This window comes from Ricinus communis, chromosome 6 (genome assembly GCF_019578655.1).
Source record: "Ricinus communis isolate WT05 ecotype wild-type chromosome 6, ASM1957865v1, whole genome shotgun sequence".
Classification (NCBI taxonomy): Eukaryota; Viridiplantae; Streptophyta; class Magnoliopsida; order Malpighiales; family Euphorbiaceae; genus Ricinus; species Ricinus communis.
In genome coordinates, this window is record NC_063261.1 from 22,795,085 (window position 1) to 22,811,214 (window position 16,130).

At 32.8% G+C, this 16,130-nt stretch overlaps 3 protein-coding genes and 1 non-coding gene across 10 annotated transcripts; 3 read left to right on the forward strand and 1 right to left on the reverse strand.

Annotated features, from left to right (window-relative positions):
• Window positions 1-2,267: 2,267 nt before the first annotated feature.
• TRNAV-CAC lies at window positions 2,268-2,341 on the forward strand. The gene has a single exon. It is a non-coding gene; the product is annotated as a tRNA-Val (tRNA).
• Window positions 2,342-2,408: 67 nt separating this feature from the next.
• On the forward strand, window positions 2,409-4,964 carry LOC8287482 (PRA1 family protein A3). The gene is made up of 7 exons (XM_002524188.4): window positions 2,409-2,796; window positions 2,981-3,021; window positions 3,133-3,211; window positions 4,188-4,274; window positions 4,356-4,444; window positions 4,568-4,639; window positions 4,716-4,964. The coding sequence occupies exons 1-7, from the start codon at window positions 2,639-2,641 to the stop codon at window positions 4,817-4,819; spliced, it is 630 nt and encodes a 209-aa protein (XP_002524234.1). The 5' UTR covers window positions 2,409-2,638; the 3' UTR covers window positions 4,820-4,964.
• Window positions 4,965-5,713: 749 nt separating this feature from the next.
• LOC8287481 (phosphoglycerate mutase-like protein 1) lies at window positions 5,714-9,447 on the reverse strand. Of its 5 annotated transcripts, none has more exons than XM_025158259.2 (11): window positions 8,737-9,015; window positions 8,612-8,644; window positions 8,289-8,381; window positions 8,087-8,194; window positions 7,319-7,398; window positions 7,146-7,239; window positions 6,990-7,064; window positions 6,750-6,838; window positions 6,498-6,617; window positions 6,059-6,103; window positions 5,714-5,968 (listed from the first exon to the last, which is right to left on the reverse strand). In XM_025158259.2, the coding sequence occupies exons 1-11, from the start codon at window positions 8,755-8,757 to the stop codon at window positions 5,953-5,955; spliced, it is 774 nt and encodes a 257-aa protein (XP_025014027.2). In that variant the 5' UTR covers window positions 8,758-9,015; the 3' UTR covers window positions 5,714-5,952. The 5 variants fall into 5 exon arrangements, with proteins under 5 accessions (XP_025014027.2, XP_025014026.2, XP_002524233.2 ...); XM_025158258.2 differs by having other exon boundaries at window positions 5,714-5,976; XM_002524187.4 differs by lacking the exons at window positions 8,612-8,644; window positions 8,737-9,015 and adding an exon at window positions 9,022-9,447 and having other exon boundaries at window positions 5,714-5,976.
• Window positions 9,448-10,182: 735 nt separating this feature from the next.
• On the forward strand, window positions 10,183-14,453 carry LOC8287480 (protein YIPF1 homolog). Of its 3 annotated transcripts, none has more exons than XM_015722417.3 (6): window positions 10,183-10,521; window positions 10,845-10,887; window positions 11,052-11,138; window positions 12,315-12,480; window positions 13,506-13,779; window positions 13,896-14,453. In XM_015722417.3, exons 1-6 carry the CDS (start codon window positions 10,468-10,470, stop codon window positions 13,935-13,937), a joined length of 666 nt encoding a protein of 221 aa, XP_015577903.1. In that variant the 5' UTR covers window positions 10,183-10,467; the 3' UTR covers window positions 13,938-14,453. The 3 variants fall into 3 exon arrangements, with proteins under 3 accessions (XP_015577903.1, XP_048232024.1, XP_002524232.1); XM_002524186.4 differs by having other exon boundaries at window positions 10,193-10,521; window positions 13,877-14,453; XM_048376067.1 differs by lacking the exon at window positions 10,845-10,887 and having other exon boundaries at window positions 10,188-10,521; window positions 13,877-14,453.
• The last annotated feature ends 1,677 nt before the right edge of the window (window positions 14,454-16,130 follow it).

Here is a 16,130-nt window from a genome sequence, read left to right on the forward strand (position 1 = left end):
ACCAAAGCTAATGCTGTAATAGGACAAGCAAACGAACACGTTCATGCGCCGTTAGGTGGGTCCTAACAGTTCCACGGCTTGTATAAGTCTGTTAGCGGTTAAAACAGGTTTTTCAACTTCAGACAGAAAAAGGACAAAGCTCAATTGCCCCTTAACGTTTAAGCTGAGGAATGTATTTACCGCTAAATTGTCTTTTATGCAAATATACATTTAATCATTTAAAATCTAAAATTTAGGCCTCTGAGTTATGTGGCTAAAAGTGGATTCCACTGACATATTAAATAAAAATAAATAAATATTTGTTAAATTCAAATTGGAATGTGATATACATTCTCTCTATTTGATTCATTATATTTATAATTTTCTAATTTATATATTTTTTTCTCACCATTCTATCATTTCACCAGCACATCTCTTTTTTCCTTTCCAAATTTCAAACTCTAATCCAATTCATTCTCAAAGAAAATGGATCAAATCTTACCCAATCATTCATTACATCATCATTGCTAAAAAAAAAGAAAAAAGCATACTCACTTAATAAAAATAACATAGCTTTTTTTCAATTCAGTTTTTTTTAATTTACAAAAAGAAAAAAGAAAAATATAGTCATATAAATAGATAGATGCTAGATATATAGAGAAAGTGAAATTATAGGGCGAGAGAAATAAAGACAAGTACATCAATTCTATAGAGAGAAACTATCTATTTTTTTTATGTTTTTTCTTTATGTTTTTCACTTCCACTCTATAATGTTTAAGTTCATAGTTCAAAAGCTCTGTGAAAGCATGAGTTGTTCATCGTTTCAGGCTGTGAAGCTCTAATTCTCTCATCTTGTTATTTGGCAGTGATACTGTAATTATGTTTACATGGAGTAAGAGTTTGGTCCATTGTGCAAGTGTGAGTGAGGGAAATAAATGAACGTATCGCAATGCAAGTGAATATATATATGTAAAGGTGATAATCTCAAGCAAGAGGCTACTAATTAACATTGATTTCAAAGCAAAATTTAAAATTTGCTAGATTAACAAAGGCCTACAAAGCTAAATGGCTAAGCTAGTGATTGATTTAGCTTTGATTATTGAATTTGAAAATGAACCAGGAAATTTTGTCTTTAAAAAAAAAAAAAAACTTTCCTTACAATTACTTCTCTTATTTGGATAACCCATCAAAATCCTCTTTTGCTTTTAAAATATATTTTTTGAAGGTATCATTAAAATTTTAAAGTTGTTATATGATCAATTTTAGAAAAAAGTATAAAAAAAATACCATGTGGTTAAGTGCTCTTGTACTTAAAGGACTGTAATTTTTTTGTGATAAAAAAATACCTTGTCATTTAGTTTTCTTATATTCTTACTTACTTATAAATTAATATCTTTAGATTTTTATAATTTAATATTAGTATAATATTTATTCTATATAATAAAAGTATCTTTTAGGTGATTTATCATTAAATTAATTATCATGATACTTTTAAATATATTATAATTTTATTTAAAATTTATTTATTTTATTTTTAATAAAATTAAAAAATATATATTAATTTCATCAAACATAAATTCAATGTAGATAATTACTTAATAAGTAATTTTATTATTGAAAATGAGTATTATACTAATATTATATTATAAAAATTTAAATATATTAGTTTGTAAGGTAGTAAAAACATAATCAAATTAATTCAAATAGTATTTTTTTGTCACTAAAAAAAATTACAGTCATTTAAGTGTAAAGAATTAAATTATGAGGTGTTTTTTTTATAATTTTTATAATTTTAAGTATTTTAGGCGGTGGTAATGGAATAAGAAAATAAGAAAGATGGTGAGAGGAAGAGAATAGAAAAGGAAAATAATTCTTATTTAACTTGAAATGGTCATCATTGTCCACATCAGCTCTTGATAAACGGAGTTAATTCTCAAGTTAAGAGAAGGGCATAAATTGCTGGTTTTTGATAATATTATGCTTATTTACGCCAAAAAATAGTTTAGGGGCAGATTCGCTCCTCAACCAAAATGATAGGGGCCAGAATGCACCTTCTCCCTTTTAACAAGCCAGAAAGCAGGAACACCATAAAAGAAAGGTTTGATCTGAGGTAAAAAGAAGGGTGTTTACTTTTTTTTTAATTTTTCTAATGTGCAAAAAAGGGTTCAAGCCTGGGTTAACAAAATTGCGAACCAAAAGGCCAAACCCGAATCAGTAAAAATGAAAAAACAGCAAACGGTATTGCTTATTTGGCATCATTTTTGTAATAATGGGACACAGTAGCAAATGTCTGGGTGGTGTAGTTGGTTATCACGCTAGTCTCACACACTAGAGGTCCCCGGTTCGAACCCGGGCTCAGACACGATCAGGATTAAATACAAATCATTCTCCTTAAACATTTTTGCTTCAATTTTGTACACCAACAGGAAGCGGCCTAAAATACAATACACGCGGCACTGATGTCTTAATCTCACCGTACAGAGACTCCAACTCCAGAAACTTCTTTTCTTTATACAGAAATCAGAACTTTCCCAATTCCTCATCTGTAATACTAAAGCTCAGAAATCTGTAATTTTATTTTTTTTTAATTAAAGAACTTCTTTTTTTATTCATCGATCTGATAAACAATAGTTAGAGAAAAGAGAAAGATAGAGGTATTATGGACTGGGGAACAGTAACAGCTGAAGATCTAATCGGTGCTTTAAGGGAAGTTGACTGGTCGACGCCACCGCGTCCGGTCAATGAATTCTTCTCTAAATTCACTATCCCAAGATCTTACCCCAAGTGGGATAGCCGCTTCAAGTGCAATCTCTACTAGTAATCATTTCTCTCTCCTTCCTAAATTGCCCCTTTCACGAAAAAGAATTGATCTTTCTCATTTATTTCTGCTAATTTTATTATCCCTTTTGCTTTCGTATATTGGTTTTGTTTTTCTTTTTCCTTGAATTGGATTATTTTGTTTTAATGAAATTTAATGGGCTCTTTTTTATTTTTTGGGCAGCTATAGATCGAACTATTTTATTTTGATAATGTTGGCTCTCGGTAAGTGAATTTATTTTGGCTTGATATTCTATTTATTGGGTAAGAGTTTATTTATAAGTAGGAATGACTTTTTTTTTTTCCTTTTTTCCTTTTACATTTGTTATTGTCCAGGAGTTGCATGTATTACAAGGCCGATGGCTATTGTTGCTACTGCTTTGACAGCTTTAAGCATTGCTTTTCTTAATGATAGGTATGTTATTGCTACTTCTGCTATGCGAAATCTATTTGTTAATGGTATGCAGTGTAGATCATGTCGCAATTGTATCATTGTAATTTCAAAAAAAGAAGAAGCTAGTTTTGTAGCCTTAAACTCATCCCAGGAAGGGATTGTTAGTAACAAGTATTGGATTCTTTTTTCATAAATACATTGACGTGAATTGGAATTCAAAGTTGTCTTGAACTTGGGTAAAACTTTAGGCTTTCTAATATGACTGAAAATGACATTTTGGGTTGCTTTTTGAGACAACTAGAGATGTTGACTCTAGAGCATCTAAAATCAAGTCTTTTGTATTTAGGAACATTTTGTGTTTGTAATTTTGAAGATTAATAGAAGGCTTATGCTTAGAATTGAAGTTTGAGTAGATTTTGAGTGAGAGAAGGTTGGACTTTATCCATATTTTCTTTTCTAAAATGGTGGTGGCTCCATGAGCTCTAGTTTAATTTATTTAGTTCTGTAACATTGGAAGTCTATTTTACAGCTTATATTCCAAGTTTCTAACAGTGACAGCATGGACTGTGCTACTTGCAGCCAAAAAAGTATAGGCTTTTTTCCTTTTGGTGTGCGTATGCATGTGTGTCTGCTCGCTTGTGTATGTGTGTGAGATAGAGGCATTTGAAAAGTTAATGATGATAGTGGAGAAAACAGCTCACATAATCAAATTATTGGGAAGTATTTGTTTATTTTGTCAGATTTCCCATTCTGTGATGCATCTTTCATCAACAATACGAATTTTCTTCTTTGCGAAATCCATGCATCTTAGGCTTATCAACTGTCCTTTTCAAGCCTTGCCATGTTATTTTTGGACTCTGCAGCTTCATCCACCGAACCCAACCCTCCTCTCCCCAGTGTGTTACCTTTGCATGTAGTTGTTCTTAAGCTATGACGTGCCACATAGCATATAATAGGTGTTTCCTCTATTACTTGGGGCTAATGATTTATGTTGCAGTTTTGCAGCTACCTTCAGTGAGAAGGTAACAAGAACTGTGAGAAAGGTCTCTCCACATTGGGCAGCAAAGATGAGGCCACCTCACATGTGAGTTGGTGCTTATTCATCTTTTTCATTTCTTTTCCCCTGAGTGATAGCAGTTATACCTACTACAGTAATAATATGCAGGCCTGTTATTCGCGGTCGTCCATCAGCCAAAAAATCAGTATACATCTGTGGCCAACCCCGTGGGGTGTTTGTCTTTTTATTTTCAGCTGGTAATTAATCCTTAAATTTTTTGCTTCTTAAATATATTGGCTTCAGTAGGTTGTAAAGATAGATGCCTGATTGGTTTTTTCTTTTTTCTCTTTGCTCTTTTCTCTTTTTTTTAATTTCTGCAGCCAGTTTTATTCTGTGGTTTACTTCCAGTAGTCTGTGGACTGTGTTGTGGGCACTTGGAATTGGCCTCCTTGGTAATCTTCACGTTTCCTCATTTATGACTCATCAACATTATCATTCTTTACGGCTTAAATATATCATTGCTTGCAGTTACTGTTCTTCATGCAAGTGCCAGAACACCTAATCTGAAGGCCCGCCTCAACACATTCCGCGAAGAATTTCGTCAAGTGTGGCGCAATTACAGTGAGCTTTGATTAGCTTTAGAGTTTAGGGTTTTGGGGGTATGTAATTCCTGATTTGCACCTAAATTAAGCTGCAAATTCTTTGTAAATGTAAACAAATAGTTTAGTCATTTATTTGGAGACTATTGAGGATTTATAAATTCTTACTTGTTTCTCAGTCTTTTCTTCCCTGCCCTGCTCGGTTTACTACTTAGTTTCATGACTTACATTTAGCATGTTAATTCATTCTCTTATTAATTTCTTTCACCTTTTTTCTAGACTGACACTTATATTTCAAATGCTCTATCATTGTGATTTTTATTTGTAATTGTTTCATAAATGTATTTGGATGAGTGACTGGTTAAAATTTGGTTAGCAGAGCATCTATCAACTTAAGACCATAGATGGTACTGCCTAATACGTTAGCAGTTGTGAATTGACAAACTGGAAGGTGATGGCTACTGATGGCACCGAGGGAAATGGATGCCCGTGATAGTAGGCCAGAAATTATTTTGCTGCAGTTGTTAGGATGTACTGGGTAGTTGTTGGGTTGTGCTGGTATTCTATCACAGCTGGTGGTCAAGAAGGCTACAGTACAGGTCAGGGCTTGTGGTCCTCGGGGAAGTCGTGGCAAGACAAATTAGTCACTGGGTTCATTGCTCTGTTATGTTAATTATGCTCGCAGATTGCCTTGATCGCCATTGTTTGTTTTTTAGTCGAAAACTATACTGAAGCAAGAACAACAAATTATCTCCAGTCGGGTTGAACTCATTAACCATATTACCTTGAGATCAAAGTGAGCCTTCAAAGCCAAACTTCAGATAGTCCTGCGTTTGATCAGTTTGCATGCATGTGCTGCAAGTTTCAAATACAGGTTTCCAATTTTCTCTAAGGCTAGACTAAATATAGACAAGCAGCACAAAATAATAAAAATAAAAATAAAGCCTGCAATTTGATGACATTATTTGTTTGAAAAGAACCGCTGTTTTAGCATTATTTATCTTATGAGCAACAAGATGCTTCAAACGATAGAAAGCAGGAATTATTTAGTATATAAATTCACCAGCAATTATCAAGGAGAACAATCGACTATAAAAATCCTCTGCTAGAAGTTTTCCTGCAGAGCCAGCTGGGAGATCATGCCTCAAGAACTTTCTCCAAGATCATCAGTTGCTGAGGAATCTGCTATCCTGCATAATCAAGGATAAGGCAGGAAATGAGCTTCTGATATTGGATAGTGAAGATTTTCAACTATACATTGAGCGTTTTCACCTTTTATCAACCAAGACCATTGAGCGAAGCTCACAATTTCCAAATCTAGACACAAATTACAGAAACATTTTTAGTTGGTCAATAAAAGCAAGCATTCAAGAGCAGAATGGAATAAATTGTTTACATGAGCTACTACACAGGATTTGAAAAGATAATCTTCATATTCAGATTGTTAAAAAAACTTTTGGGTGGCTAGTAACAGCTACTTAAAATATCAACAGATAACAGTCATCTACATAATTCTGAAATGTCCTGAAGTGGATAACTTGATTGTAGATAATTATGTTAAAATAGGCATGGCAGAAGAGTCAATTTTAATGTAAAATATGTCGGCAAGAAATCACCTAGTATTATTATTAGTTCTACCTTTGGTTAACACTCGAAATCGACTTGCTGCTAATGAGAAAGACCAAGCAAGCTAATGCTAATATATACTTACTCTTTGCATATTTCAGTTTTGACTGATGGATGAGAATCAATTGTTAAAGCATTTAATGTATGCTGCAGGAACCTATTGTGAGTAACAATTGCAATTTCCACCTCTTGGCGGGTCTTCAACCTGAATAATAGATAAACTGTTCGAGTCAGCTTAGACTTGTGTGCTCTTAATCATGCGTGAATGAAAACAAAGGTTTGTTTATTAAACTACAGAATGAGACGACATTGATCAAGAGAATCCTAATGCAATTACCAGCTCATAAACTTTAATCCCCTAGCAGCTACTTCTTCATCAGGCTCCCTAACATCAGCTTTCCACAAATTATCTTCATCACTTTCTATCTATAAAGGAAAAAGACTATCAGAAGAAAACATTACTGATATGAGCAGAATTAGAACTTGACACTTATGCAACCAAAACTAATACAACCCTCATCATTTAAATGTCCGTAATTAGTCCTCAATTAAGTGCTACCCTTATTTAAACACTTGCCAATGAAAAATCAATTTGAGGGAAAAGAGACTGAGCCTCGATAATGGTTCTCCTCTTATCACATGGATGAGCTCCCTGCAGTATAAGAAGTTAGACAACAAGAAAGGCGTTCAGATGAAGGATGGGGTATGGTTCATGGAATGTCACAATACATACAAAACGTTCACGGCAAAGTTCAACTGCTGTAATCGGAGGGCACTTGAGACCTGATTTTTCATGACCAAAGACTTCAATTGCTGTTTGCATAGCCCTGCAACGATGTGTAAAGTTTAGAAGAGCTGTGTTCTCAAAGTATTCTTCCAGGATGCAGACTTCAGCCTAATCAATACCTTGACAAAGGGGAAGTGATGACTAAATCGATTTTCTTAAGCAATCCAGAATCCTGAATACGGTTCCGAAGATTGACAACCTGTTAAAATACGATAGATCATTCTAAAGCATTCTTTTTAGAGGAAGACTGCATTACATAAAACCAAATGAGAGAAAAAATATAATGGTAGATATACTTAAATTATTGCTTTTGACTTGGGTTTTGGCTGGCATTGCATATGGAAGACATTTATATATTCTCTCTGAAACCCAAATCTTTATACATGATTACCACCAAATTGAAAAGAGTTAAGAAGGAAAAGGTATGCAGGTCCTTGAAACAAATTTCCATATGACAACAATGTAAGACAATTTTGATCCTTGAAGTCATACTTAAATTCATTTGCCTATCCATATCAGCTTAAATAATGCAACAAAAGAATTATCATTATCAAAGAACAACGTAATTTTATTATTTTATAGATTATGAGAGTGTTCTAATATTTACGAAACTTATACAGATAACCTCATCCGGCGATAGATCATTGACCTCAGTTGTCACAAAGGAAACTGTCAAATAGTAAAATAGAACAAACAAATACAAACTGAACATGAAAGAATTGTCTGATATGCTTGGCTCAATAAAAAGCATAGACGTGTATAGTGATATTGTCAACTTTATCTCATTTCCAAATATTCAATTTTCTAAAAAAAAAAGTTATTTCATAAACAGACTCATAAATCCCACCAGAATAAAAAACGTCAGACGGAAACTGGTAAAGTTTTACCTGCTGCAAGCCTAAAGGGGAGAGCTGTGCATCAAAAAATTCAGGAGAAAACAATGCATCATGATCCTTCTCTCCAGCTACATTGTGAGTTCCTTGTGCATGCCTCACCTGGAAAAATATTATGTAACATATATAGTTTCAACAAACTAATTACATTTTGAGTAAAATTAGAAAGAAGGAACAATAGTTGGTTAGTACATACGAGATGAAGAATTTTAGAATGGCCTAAAGGGTGTAGACATTGAACTGTAGTAGTAGTAGTAGTAGTATTATCCATATCAGCAATCAGATGTACCTGAAAAAGGTTTAGATTTCTGACTATAAGCAAAGCATTCCCATTGATATATTTATAAGACAGATTATATAAACAAGTACATTATCATGATTCTAACACTGATTTCCAACTAAGACATCATGTAGACAAATTCCATAAGACCAGGAATGCCACATGCATTACAATTATATCTAGTTAATACTAAACATAATAAAAATACCCAAAATACCAATACATCACTTGAAACTCACATGGGTTCCTTCAAAGTATCTAGAAAACCTCAACTATAATCAAAGAAAAAAATATCAGAAACCAGATGCAAGTCAAAGAATGAATATTGAATTCTCGATAGAATCTTTATGTAATGTGCTCAGACCTTGTGCTTCAGACGACTCATCTTGCCTGCTTACCTCTTACTTCATCTACAATCAATTATGAAACTGACACCTAAGCATAATATTGTATTTTTTACACAAAAGATCTGCATTTATGACTTGAATGTATATAGGGTTTCTATGTTTTCAATGAAAAGAGCAGTGAAAAGATGAGTGCAATTGCCTATCAGGTCTCATCAAACCAGCATAAAAACTGAACCCTGTTAACCCAATAAAGAAATTTTCTTTTTTACTTGAGTGAAATCAATTTTGATGGACTACCATACCAAACCAGATAAAAACAGGATATAATCTCCGCTCTTGTTGATGGTCAGTTTAAGGTAAATGTAGGAAGCTTCAATTATTGGGTAGAGCCGATGTTGATTATTTTACTTGTTGGTTTCAAGATCACTGAATCTCTCGTTTCTTTATTCAGTACGACTGAAGACATTGCCAAGAACAACAATTGGAAGTGATTGCATGAGCTTTGTGGTCCAGTCGTATTTAACATAGAACAGGAGGATTAGCTTTGAGTAGGGCCCCCAGTTTAGCTAAAATGGGCTCCCACCATTCAAGAATAGTTCACCAACTGTGAATTAGATTTTATTCTTTTTTTTCATTTTAATTTTATTTAATTTATATCTAGAGGTAATTTATAGTGTGTTAGATAGGACTCACTCCCTCAATTTCTTAAGTCTTTTACACGTAATAAACATTAAGAATATTCGCACTAGGGTATATGTCCAATTAGCTTATAAATTTTTGTAAAACTAAAAATTACTTGTTTGGAATAATGTGTTTTATTAGGTGTAGAGTAATATGTTCAAGTAAATGCTTAATTCCCTAAAGGTACCTAGGGGGCTAACATTAGAATTCAAATTTCACGTTATAACACTCAATTCAAAATAAATAAAATATTTAGAACTCTTTTAATTAAAGAGCATTGTAACTCGACTAAACTTATTAATATTTTTATCTATAATTTTTATTATTATTTAAATTTAATGTATACATTGCAACTATATAGGAGAATAATACGTGTGTATGAGTGTTTTACACTTTGTTATTTAATAATTGATACATATTTTACTATTTAAAACTAATAAATATGTGTTAATTATCTATTGTTTGGTGTAGAGATTGAGATATAGACCAAATTTAAATAATAATTTTCCTTATGAAAATTAGAAAAGTTTTGAATTGGAAGATCTCTATCCACAATTTAAATAAGAAGGCAGTGGTAAGAACTCCATAAACCTCAATCAAATCGGATAACGTTAAAAACTAGTTTATAATGGATGGGCTATCCAATTCAGGGCTTCAATGCACAAAATAAAATTATAAAAGCCCAATTTCAAGCTATTGAATAAACCACTACTCAATCAAGTCAGCCCATGATTAATCCTTGTTCCTCTGCACGTGTGAAGCATGAAAGCTAAAAACATAGTAAAAGAAGAACAGAAAAGAAAATCTGTCACGGGACCTACAAAACGACAGTAGATCATGTCGCTTTAGCGGCGCGTGGATAAACCTTTCTCTCTCTGTTTCCCTTGGTCAGTCCTCTCTCATCTTCCTTCTGAATTACGAAAAGCCAACTGCTTTTTAGGCTCGATTTTCCCATTCATTTTTATTTTATATTATTATTTTTTTTTAAATTTCGAAGCCAAAAAAAAAAAAGGAGAGAGAGAAGTGTTGTTTCAGTGTTTGTGGTGGTGGATCTTTGAGTAATATCGATGGAGGAGTCTTATAGCAATCTTCCTACTAGTCATTTGTTAGGCTCAGTACCTGTAAGCTCGAATTTTCTTTCTTTTTTCTTCTCTATTTATGTATCATTTTCTTGAGTTAATTTTCTTGTTTCGATTTTATTAATTTGCCATTTTGATCAATTTCATAACTTAAAAATTGGTAACTTGTTGATTTTGTATTAGTAATATCAAAGCGATTTATCTTCTGAAAGAATATGTTTTTAAATGTGACTTAGGTATAAATGATAACGCAATTTGTGTGATTAATTTGGTTCCTTCTTTGTTTTTGTTACTATTTTCTTTTGCTCTAATGACATTGATTTTTACAAGTAATGTTAAGAAATTATTTTACATTTTTTTTATAGGCTGTAGTTAGTGAAGAAAAAAGTACAACGACTACTTATGAAGGTATTTGTTTTTAATTTTTTCTTTTTTCTTTTTTGTGAAATGTAGTGTTGTTTATGGTTATCTGAAAGTTGTATTAATCTCTGATATTTCCAAAGTGAAAAGTTTTTTTTTTTAATTTATTTTTTAATTTATTTATTTTTATTTATGAAATTGGTTGAATGCAGTTCCTGAAGCAAACATGCAAACCTTCCCTCCAAATAGCAACGGAGGAGGCACCACTCGTGGTTATCAAACTCTTGGGACTCCGCCTGGTATTTTTTTTTTTTTTTGAATAATTAAAGATCACCTGGTATGTTATATATAGAGTTTTGTCTGTTTATTTCATTTCCATGTTCTTTTCTTAAACTATTGAACATTATTCAGCCTAAATGAATCATTAATTTTGTAATTTCCCTTCTAAAATAACAAGTCAAGTAGCGAGGAAATTTGATTCCATAGTTCATTATATTTATGCAAGCAGGTTATCAAACAATTACTCGTAACTGAGAGCACATTTGGGATTCTTACACGCACGCTTGCAGTTCAGATTTGCCTTTTTGTTTCTTTGAGGATTTCCTTTTGTAGCTAAACTAGGAAATTGTCTACCCCGAGAGCTACTAACTTTTGTGCAATTGAAATTATTAGATGATTTTCCAGTCATGATTACTTTTATTTAGTTACCACAACACCTGTGTGCTTATTGATTATTTCTGCCCCCTGCTCCTTTCCAGATAAGGTGAATTTGTAATTATATTATTGCATCAAAGAAATAGATTTCTTAGGTTCATGCTGTTGGGTTTCACTGTGCCCTATTGTTTGTCTAATTTAGCAGTCAAGAATACCTAATTGGCAAGTAGCATAGGTATGCTTCTTCTAGAAATAAGTTGAGATGCCACATTTTTCAATATGGATTGTTAATAGGACTGCATGGGTTGGTAGCATTTACATCTATTAGTGATAATAATACTTAGAAGCATAAAGTTTATAGTTGGTGCAAATTGTATCACATGGGACAATGGATATTTCGAAGTAGTTTGAGGCTGGGGAATGTTTGCATCTGGACTAATTAAGAAATTATTTTCTTTAAGTTGATTTTCAAATTAAACAAAAACATAGATGAAGTAAAAAGGATTTAATACATATAGGAAGATGAAACTAATGATGCATGGCATCTCTCCATTTTAGAAATCAGAGATCTATGGAATATGGTACACCTTGGTCTTGTATGATTCTTTAATTTCTGCTCTTCAGAGATGTAGGTATCATTGCATGTGTATAATGTAAGTGTATGACCATTTCTTCTAGCATTTTGTTAATCTTTTGTGGAATTTAAATGATGGTAAAAGGGAAACTTGACATAAGTTATTGGCAATGCATCATATTTTGCATCATTCATCTGCATGGTACTAAATTTTGCTCATATTTAAGATCTCTTTTTGTCCATACAGAAGGATTTGAACAACAAGCACCAAACAATTGGAAGGGGGTATTCAGCATCTCATCATACACACAGTATTTCAATGTTGATACAGACATTGTCATAAACAGAATAATGAGTTCCTTTTATCCTATTGGTGGGGACTTTTTCAGGAAGATTGATGCGCACCCTGATCTGTAAGTTTGACAATTTTCCCCTTTTATATTCTACCAACATCTTGAGATAAACTTTTTTTGCATGCATATGGAAACAGTTTGTTTCAAGAAATACATGTATTTCTGGTATTTTAATGCTGAAATATGTGAACTTTGTTGAAGGGGGAGAACAATTTTCTGGTCAATGAGAAGGTTTGGGACTGAGAGTTAGTTAAGTTGAGGAGAAGGATTTGCAGGTGCTATATCAAAAGCATATGCGCATCAATAGATTTAGGACAAGAGTTAGATGGTTCTTCATTTTTCATTGACCTGAAAGTATGGAACTTCATTAATCGAAATCTGAAACAGATATCAGTAAAATCAATATGCCAATATGATTTTTACTTCTTTTTTTCATTATCAGTATCAAGTAGAACTTGCTGTAAGAAAAACAATGAGAGAACAGACCAAGAAAAAGGAAAAAAAAGGTAAGGTGGTAAGTTATATAATCTTTATTTCTGATTATGTTATTATTTGATTCTCTTTTTCCTCCCTCTGTCTCTCTCATCCCACACACTGAATGTGATTTCCTTGATTTAAATTGCCAGTGACGTGATGGAGACAAGGAGAAAAGGGAAATTGAATAAGATTTATGTCTTATGTTTTATCTTTCCTTATAAGAATCTGTGAACGAGATAGGGATCTTTTTTTTTTCCTTCATCGTGTTAATTAGGGAGCGAGTTACATGAAGAACATGAACTAGAAGTTTCATGGATCTTTTGTCTTTTTCCACATTTTCTCATTTTAAACAGCCACAAAGCTGAACACCTTCAAGGCTGAAATTCTCTTTTCCAGTTTGTAGTTTGCACACTAAATGGTAAAATTTTTCTCTTTCAAATGCTCTTCTATGTACTACACCATGAATGAGCAAAAACTGGGAGATAAGTAAATTTGTGCCTTTCATCTGGTTAATCGGGTTTGTTTACAATCTAATTAGTAGAAGACAACATAAAAGTTGTATATTTCACCAAACAGGCTTAATCATGATAATTTTTATGATTTCGTAGATATGGGCTTATCTGGATTTCAACAACATTGATATGTTTGCTAGCTGGTCTTGGAAATTGCGCTACCTACCTCATGCAGAAACACACTGAAAGTAGTGCTTCTTGGAACTTCGATGTCGGATATGTAAACGTGGCTACCTTTGCAATCTATGGATATGCTATCTTGGTGCCTTTGGCATTTTACTTCTTGTTTCAGTATCTGGGGGCAAATGCTAGCCTCATAAGGTTTTGGTGCATGTGGGGCTATTCTCTCGTCATTTTTGTTATAAGCTCCGTAAGCTTCCACCATTGCTGCTGTGGTTCATGCTTTAGTATGTTGTTGTCTATTCAAATATTTTCAATCTCATTCATACCTTATGGATCGTTTTCAGTTTCTGTTGGTTGTTCCAGTTGAGGCATTCCGGTGGATCATTATACTTGCTGCTGGGATAGATTCAGCGTGCTTCGTTGCCACAAACCTCAAGTTCTGTATTGGGGGCAATGATCTTACAATTGTGGTGGTTTCAGCATTCTGTTTGCAACTAGCTCTAGCAATCTTCATCAAGGCCTGGTTCTTTGCCTAAGCCACTTATACTCACCCCGTGTAATTTGCAAGTAAAAGAATCAGTTGGAGGAAAATTTTTCTAGAAGAGAACCCTCCATATTGCTTTAACAGTCTTGAGTATTTTAGTAAAGAAAGGAATACATGGGAGAACGAGTGCGGAGGAGTGATGCTAATGGACTTGATTCAATGGCTTTGGATTTGATGTTAGCTTACAGTTTGCATTGCAGGCTAAAGCAAGCAGATGGGGAAAGCTGGTTGAGTTTAGCTGCAACTTCTTTTGTTACAAAACTTAAAAAGACTAATTTCTGTCAGCTTGATTTTGTCCACACTTGAACTTGGACATGTATATATGCAAATGACATAAGAGTGGTGTTTATAATTTATTATAGGAAAATTCTATCCTACTAGAGCACGCCGGTTGTCCTCCTTAGAGTATATAAATGGGCTAGACTAGGATAGAATTTTGGCCCAATACATATATACATATTTATAAATCTCAAATATGATGTTTTAATGACTTTAATATTTTAATTTTTAGTTTATCTTAATAAATATTTAAATTTTATTTTCATAATATTTTTAATTTTTATTTTAATTTAACAGGTATTTAAACTCCGTTAAATAATAATATTAAAACATATATGTATATTACAAGTGGATATTTAATCACGTGTTTAAATATCACATAATGTTATTAAATGGACTAAATGGCTTTAATTAAAGTGTTATGACTAAATGACTAAAGTTAAAAGTGTTAATAGTGACTAAATAACAAAGTTGATAGACTCTTATATGCATTCGGCCATAAGATTTTTCTATTTCTTTTTACTCTTAATTAGAGCCGTTGATACGGGCAGCAACTGCATTCTTTCTGTGGTAACTAGTTTCCAGAAACCGTCTCCCAAAGGATATAAACAAAGACCCGTCTATGTTTTGATAAAGACTTTGTAAGGGATCACCCACCAGATGGCAACGACATAGAAAGCAAAAGCAATGAAATAATGCATTTGGAAATGCCTAGCAGTAACAGTAAATCTGATCTGTTATTGGGCGCTTGCTTATTCTTATGGTAACCATATCCCACTTATCAAACTCAAGTTTCAAAAATTGGTTGTGCTAAACTGTAATCTTGCTAAGTGTAATAGATAATTTAATTAAACTACTTGCCATTATCATATGAAATAGAGAAAGATAATGCTAAAAGATAATGATCTCCCATCATTAAGAGTTTCAAATTTTCAATAAACAATCACTTGCTTAATTTGATAATTATCCATATTTTAAATGGGTACCCTACAAATGGTGTTTTCTCTCACTCTTTATCTCTATCTTGATAATGACTTACCATCACCGGTTGTGCTCTCACCAGGCTGATTTTTGGTTAGGGAAATAGAGCCACCAAAAAGGAATATACTATTGTGCTGCAATAGTTTTTTTTGTTTACTTTCTAAAATTATCTCATCTTACCACTAGACAAACTAAAACATTACTGCAATAGAAAGAATTGAATATAAACATATTCTTAATTAGCCCCCCAAAAACAGTTTTCGATTTATCTTCGATAAAATTGAGGATTAAATTAATGTTGATATGTAGAAATTAAGTAACTTTTCTTTGCTTTTGGTACATCAGAAAGTAATTAAACCCTTATTTCATTCCTACCCAATTTTTCATATAAGTAAATTGGCCCCTACCCTTATAAAAAGAAAAGGAAAAATCGTTTCAAGGCCCCTGTACTAAATAAAAGAAAATCAAGCTCGACCACTGGTGATGACAAATCATTTTAGCTAGTTTGTCACATCAAAATCACTTTCAGAACTATAAACAGTCAAACATTAAACCTGTCTTTCAATTACAGGTAGCATTAGTTGTCTGGAAATTATTTAAGGAGTAGTAGTCACTGCAGTGTCACACCAAAAGAAAAAATCATGTTTTCCACTGCAAACATACAAATCCATTGACAAACATCAAGAGTCTAAAATGCATTGAACTTCTATCTGATTTCTTCCAAATGGACACACAATCTTTTGAAGTTGAAGCTCAGTCGTATTATGTAATGCCATGTATTAGAAAAAAGAAAA

Bases quoted from the DNA above. Each gene is read 5' to 3' on its own strand.
- LOC8287482 (XM_002524188.4), top strand. From the start codon at position 2,639: ATGGACTGGGGAACAGTAACAGCTGAAGATCTAATCGGTGCTTTAAGG. The intron at 3,212-4,187 runs GTATGTTATTGC...TTTATGTTGCAG, and splicing joins ATTGCTTTTCTTAATGATAG to TTTTGCAGCTACCTTCAGTG. The intron at 4,640-4,715 runs GTAATCTTCACG...CATTGCTTGCAG, and splicing joins ACTTGGAATTGGCCTCCTTG to TTACTGTTCTTCATGCAAGT.
- LOC8287481 (XM_025158258.2), bottom strand. From the start codon at position 8,757: ATGAGTCGTCTGAAGCACAAG. The intron at 8,382-8,611 runs GTGAGTTTCAAG...AACCTTTTTCAG, and splicing joins GATACTTTGAAGGAACCCAT to GTACATCTGATTGCTGATAT. The intron at 6,839-6,989 runs GCAAGTGTTTAA...TTTCCTTTATAG, and splicing joins CTCAAATTGATTTTTCATTG to ATAGAAAGTGATGAAGATAA.
- LOC8287480 (XM_002524186.4), top strand. From the start codon at position 10,468: ATGGAGGAGTCTTATAGCAATCTTCCTACTAGTCATTTGTTAGGCTCA. The intron at 10,522-10,844 runs GTAAGCTCGAAT...TTTTTTTTATAG, and splicing joins ATTTGTTAGGCTCAGTACCT to GCTGTAGTTAGTGAAGAAAA. The intron at 10,888-11,051 runs GTATTTGTTTTT...GGTTGAATGCAG, and splicing joins TACAACGACTACTTATGAAG to TTCCTGAAGCAAACATGCAA.